Source organism: Acomys minous (assembly GCF_964271855.1).
Source record: "Acomys minous genome assembly, chromosome: 5".
In the NCBI taxonomy this organism is placed as follows: Eukaryota; Metazoa; Chordata; class Mammalia; order Rodentia; family Muridae; genus Acomys; species Acomys minous.
This window is the reverse complement of record NC_140494.1, coordinates 17,887,789-17,893,965: the sequence shown is the minus strand read 5'-3', so window position 1 is coordinate 17,893,965 and position 6,177 is coordinate 17,887,789. Positions and strand designations below refer to the sequence as shown.

General features: G+C 43.1%; 1 protein-coding gene across 17 annotated transcripts in view; it reads right to left on the bottom strand.

Annotated features, from left to right (window-relative positions):
* Positions 1 to 6,177, bottom strand: part of CACNB2 (calcium voltage-gated channel auxiliary subunit beta 2) — a 340,356-nt gene that overhangs the window by 107,029 nt on the left and 227,150 nt on the right. For 13 of the 17 annotated variants that reach the window (XM_084782575.1, XM_084782570.1, XM_084782573.1 and 10 more), the window contains one exon: positions 2,803 to 2,922. In XM_084782575.1, coding sequence (XP_084638701.1) covers positions 2,803 to 2,922 — 120 coding nt within the window. Of the gene's footprint in view, positions 1 to 2,802; positions 2,923 to 3,492; positions 3,526 to 3,740; positions 3,939 to 6,177 lie in introns of those variants that run through there. The other 4 variants (XM_084782566.1, XM_084782577.1, XM_084782576.1 and 1 more) reach the window with 4 other exon arrangements.

Genomic DNA, 6,177 nt, shown 5'->3' with positions numbered 1-6,177 from the left:
CAGAACTGAGCGAGCCAAAACACATCTGGGACCCAAAAGCATCAAGGTAAAAAAACAAGGTCATCCAGTTGACACTAACTTGCCTCAAGAACTGATCTGACCTCTGCCCACTTAATGAGTACTATGTCAGAGAGGCCACAACAAAGTGGTAGGGAGACCTCTGGGCTTCAGGGGCTGCATGCTTGCCTAGTTATATAACCTTTTGTAGGTCGCTTAATTTCAGAAGTCAGTGTTTCCAGTTTCACTACTGATTTGCCAAGTACCTTATTTCACATAGGTACGATTAAGGCAGTTAAAGGATAATGTAGATCCTCTTTATATAGGACCTGGCTCCAAAAACTGAAGTCCAGTCCAGGCATCACCTATACGTACTAATGTCATCTGTTGGCCAAATGAAAACACCAGTTTGTAACACCTTGCTATTTGAGGGATGATTATAAAATAAAGGTAAAAACATTTGATTCTTTCAGAGAAGATATGGCAATGTTTAGATTGCTTTAAGTCAAATCATTAACTCACGTGTTCTTTATTTTTATTTTTCCCAGGCCAGGATTTCTCTGTGTGTAGCCTTGGCTGTCCTAGACTCACTTTGTAGACCAGGCTGGCCTCCAAATCAAAGTGATCTGCCTGCCTGCGCCCCTCTAGTGCTGAGATTAAAGGCATGCACCACCGTGCCTGACTTATGTTCTTATTTTTACTTGATTTTGAGACAGGGTCTCATGGATCTCAGCCTATACTCAAAATCACCATGCAGCTAAGGACAACCTCGAAGTTTTGCTCCTCCTGCCTCTACTTTGAGGTTTATTTGGTGCTGGGGATTGAAATCAGGGCCTTCTGTATGCTAGGCAAACACTCAACCACTTCAACTACACACCCAGCTTTACTATACTCATTTAAAAATGGTCCCATAAAGTCATGATGGTAGACTGATGAACAGGCAAACAAACAAAAAGAACAGGCAAACACAGCCTAAGAAAGAGGTCAATGACTCTAACCCTGCTTTCTATCTTCAAGGAGACTGGACTTCAAAGACAAAACCCACCAACCCATGATTGGAAACAAAAGCTTACATCTCAGTCCTTCTATCTTTAATAAGAACAAATTCAAATTCTCATGTCAGATTCAGTAATTGGACCACATCAAAGGTTTAAGGTATTGACCTACTTTGACAGACAAGTAGCTATAAATAAACCATTTTGATTAAACCTAGGAAAGAAGTTTTCCATTTGCCTTAGAAGCCACACTTTGATGCACACTAGGGCGAAAGACAGACTTTTCTGCAGCGATGTCACTGAGCCCCTGTCTTAACAGGGCACAGCCACAGACAAAAATGCCCCAGTTGCATAATTAAAGATTTCGATGGCCAGATCTATAACGCATTGGGTGAAAGAACAGTACAGCTGACAGTGGAAAACAATTTAAAATTTGTGGGCATTAACCAGCTGCGAATAGAACAGTAATTTTTTTTAAACAAACATTACTAATGTTTCCTTGACTTTTGCTTAAGTTTTGGTGCAAAAGATAGACTGCAGCCCTGGCTTCTGAATTACAAGCATATCTATGACCACGTAGCCTTGTGGCAGATTACACTTATACCAAATATTCATCTCTTGCAGTTCTTTAACTTCAGCTTGGTACTGTTTTCCAGCAGCTAATTTGGGTGGAACAGGTAAGTTGAGGGCATCCAGGTCACACTTAGCTTTTCGGTTTTCAGTGCCAGAAAGCTCTCTCTGCTGCTCTTAAGATGTGTCTAGCAATTAAGGCCATGAGACCTGGAGACCACTTTCCTGCAAGCTGTTAATTCAGAAAAACTGCCCTTTCCAAGTCAAGGTTTCCCAGCAGTAGCTTAGTAACCAGTACAGCAGCTGTGCTAGAGGCAATGACTATTTCACAAGGTCTGTCCATGCATCCAAGCCAAGCCCCATTCCCATAGCAACACGCAGATTCACACTCCTCCTAGAGACAAGGCAGCAGGCAGAAACACTGTGCTAATGCCCTGATCTTGCCAGCAAGATCAATGTCCTACTTACTCCTTTTCATAGTAGTGACTTTTCCCCCCAAGGCAACAGAAACCAAAACCAAACATGTTCACTCAGAAGTCACAAAGCAACACACCTTCAACTTGGACAACAATCTGTGGTTTCAAATTAGCTATTATTCAAATGCCTGCAGGGGATAATAACATTCCAATCATAATGACAATGACTTCTGCCATCTTTGGCTGTGGGAAATCAGGCCTGAGATCAATTCCTGGCCGACTTCAGAACTGATTTGCAGTTTCTCCTTAGGAAACAAAGAGAAAAACTTTCCAGGGGGTGTGGGTTGCGGTTTGCAGAGTAGGGGAGAGCTTAATCAATGAAAGCCTTTGTTGCTTTATTTTTTCAAAAGCAGCATAAACAAACATCCGGGGAGAGCATTATAAAACACCAAAACGGTCTTGATGCTAATGTTTATTCCTCTAGTCCATTAGTCCATTATAAACACCTCACAGGTGTAAACAGAGATGGTTCACTGGCAGGATCAAGTCAAATATTTTGGTGTTACATGCAGTTTTTCCTCTTTGTATACTTGGAGATCCTTTTTATTTGTGTTTAAATTAACCTCCACACCAAGGGAAACAAGTTGCTTAGATCATAAAACAACATTAAAGATGATTATTAATATCACATTTCCTCCTACTTATGCCTGTGGTAAGGCAGCAGATGGAGCACTCCCGTGGAGCAGCCATGAGATTCAGGGGATGCACCCACAGGCAGGCCCTCAGGGACACAGTGCTATTGCCCCCAAAACGTGCTTTTTTACCTTTGCCTTTTCCAACTGGGCCTGGGCCTGGCGCTCAGCTTCTCTGCGTACTGCCTCGCGGTCCTCTTCCAAAGACACATCTGAATCTGATGGGCGGCTGGTGTAGGAGTCTGCCGAACCCTGAAGAGGAGAACGTACATTTTTAAAATAGATCCAGTGTGTGATGGGCGCACTGGAAAAGCCTCAGTGATGTGGTGGTACTTTGCTTCCTGGAACGTGCTGTAAATTCCCGAAAAGAGAAAACAATCCATTTTGCAGCAACCCACCTAGAAAACCACACTTTGCAGAGTCTTCACTGAGGTGTGTGTACCAAGACAGCACTCCTTCCCTGGGCTCATTTGCCAGAAATTATCCTCTCTAGAAGCCTCTCCCAGTTCTCTTATCATTAAACCAACTCCGTGGTGCAGTGCTGAGCTGAAGGGCACTGATGTGTTTCAAGGATAACTCCAAGAACAGCCTGAGGGGCTGGAGCAAGTATTTCCATCCAGAGAGAGCAACTTAACACACCAAAGGGAGTCAAGGATGAGTTACAAACTTGAATGCTCCATAATCTCACTGTGATGTTGCAGCCCGCATTCTCATCTTAAGGGTGCTTTTCTGCATTAGCCTTCACCTGCTACCGGCTCAAACAATATGGTAAGACGCTCCAGCCTGCTTCCCTCCCACCTTCAGGAACATATTGAAAAATACCTGTATGCCGATATTTAGTGAGAGCTGGCTCCAGACAACACCTGCCTGAGAGATTTCCTCTGGTAATAAATCACAACGTAGGAAAGAGAGCTCAGAAAAATGACAGGAATCTCCCTAGCTCCCTCTCATGCAATCAGGAGCGTATTAACTAAATCAAACCACCCTCTCGGCAGGCACTTGCTACAACAGGAAAGCAAAGAAAACAGTGTCTCCCCCCCACCCCCGGAACAAAAGGCCCTCCCGCTTACACAGATGTCCGAATTCTTCAGCCTTCCTCCCTTGGCTCTTTTCAGAAGCCTGATCCAGGTGGCCTTCATGAGCCGGATAGCTCCTTTACCGTCTGCAGCTGCAGCCCTGGGCACAGATCCTCAGAGCGCACTGAGCCCTGAAGAATCCCAGCACCTTTGCTCTCCATGCTCTGGGAAGCCCCTCTCTTCTCAGTCCCCTTCGCCCTCTGGGGCTCTCACTCCCAGCCCCTGTAGACTTCTGAGGAGAATCTTCTTATTTTCCCATCTCAAGCACATACAGAATCTAATAATTTCTATTGCTTTCAAAATAAAGACAGGTCCAAGTGCAGAGACTGGCCTCAACTTGTTTAAATTTAATGCATTACATTACTCTAAATATTCTCTTCCCTGCATTTGGCTTCTTAAAGGAAATTAGTTTCAAGAAGATGTTTAGAAAACCAAAAACAAAAAAGTAAACAAACAAACAAAATCCCAAACTATACCGTGATATTTGCAAGTGGAAAGTTCAAGCCTTATCTTTAGAGATCTGGAGGGGGCTGACGGGGGAGGGAGGATGCACTCCCTGCACTGGGCATGCTCCACATGGAGCATCTTTGCAGATGCTAGTATCACGCTGTTGGTTTATGTCAAACTGCCATTTTCCATCCGAAGGGTAAACAGCTGGAGGGTCTCTCAGCTCCTATAGTAACAGGCACGTGGTGTGTTTGTCAGCTTTCTGTTCCAGATGAAGCCATCTCTCAAAGACAAAACTTACTGTCTTTTATTGAATAACCATTTCCCATTTCCTGCCACAGACAGGATATGCTATGTGATAAATAATAACTCATAAAAATCATAATAAACATCGCACACAGTATTGAGCAGCACAAATTACACAGGGCCCATACATCCTATCTGAAACTAATCTTTATAAACAAGATGCATGACAGAGAGGTGTGGCCATTTAATCAGGACACAGAGTAATCACAGCTTTATAAAGCGATAGATTTAATGGACCTCAAAATGACTCTGCCCTGCTTCTTCCAGGGAGAAACCATCACCCAAACAGGTGTGTGAACCGTTATCTTGATGTATATAAACTTTCAAAGCTTTGCTGATTTATTAACTGGTGCTAACATTCACAGAATACATTGAGTCCATGGTCTTCCTGCAGATAAGGGGTCTTGGGCTTAAGAAGGAAAGATGAATGTTGTCAATTTTCTGGGGGATTGGGGTTACATTTTTAATGTTTCCTTACAAAGAAATGCATATTGTCAGGTTTTATAAAGTAAACACAAAATTTGAAAACAAACTGCATCTATCCGAGTATGGCAATGGATTACTTTGTAGAGCCTCATCCAAATAAAAGAAGATGTGTGTTATTAAGAAAAAATCTAGGTGGCGAAAGTGTCACATACTTTTAACAACATCACTCAGGAGATAGAGGCAGGAGAATCAGGACTTTTATATGGGTTACATAATGGGATGCAGCCTCAAAATACATAGACAAGTTAATTAATTTTTTAAAAGGACCTCTTTACCCACCTGCCCTTCCTTTGGACACTGAGCTAATACTGATTTCCAAAGCCAGAGCTTAGAAAATCTGTAAAACAGGGACAACATAATAATAGAAACTGATTGCATCCAAACTCAATATTGTGACACAAACCAATGGCCTATTCATATTGTTATGAAGTTAATGTAAAGTGTCAGGGGCTTCAAAACTCATTGCAATTGTTTTTGTTCAAGCAAAATATAAAATGGAGAAATTAATCTCTTGGTACAGATGGTGACTTTTTTATGTTTCAATGCTTCTAACAGCTGTAGCACCCAAGTGGGACATAATCAAGCACCATTAGACTCCACAGGAAGGCCTCGGTCCTCATTGTCACCAGTTTGGGCACTCAAACTTAAATGCTGAAGGTTCAATTCACAGCCAGTGCAGACAGAAGGTCTCTGCCATTGGTGCAATGGCCATGCCTATCCAGAATGCCAGTCCCACCATGCTCTTCTCCAAGGCTTACACGCTTTCTGCCCACTCTTCTCCAATGGCCCCAAGCCTTGGGAGAGGTGATACAGATGCTTCAGGATCTTAGAGTCCAGCATCACTTACTGTCTACATTTTGATCAGTTTGGAGTCTCTGCTTTAATCCCAACTCACTGCCAATGACGTCATTGCAGTTATGGGTGCCTGTACAAGAACTGTACAGGAATAAACCCGTCTCTATTTCGTCATGTGTGCGGGAGAGCTTCGTGAGGCTCACAACCACTGAGGGGTCATAGGAAGGTAGTGTGGTCACTGGGGGAGAGAGGTGTCATTCTTGTCAATGGTTAGCTACTGATACGTTGTCCATGTTCCAGTAAATAACCCCGGGCTTATGCTCAATAAAGCAACTCTAATTAAACTCAGAGGAACACACACACACACACACACACACACACACACACATACACCCCA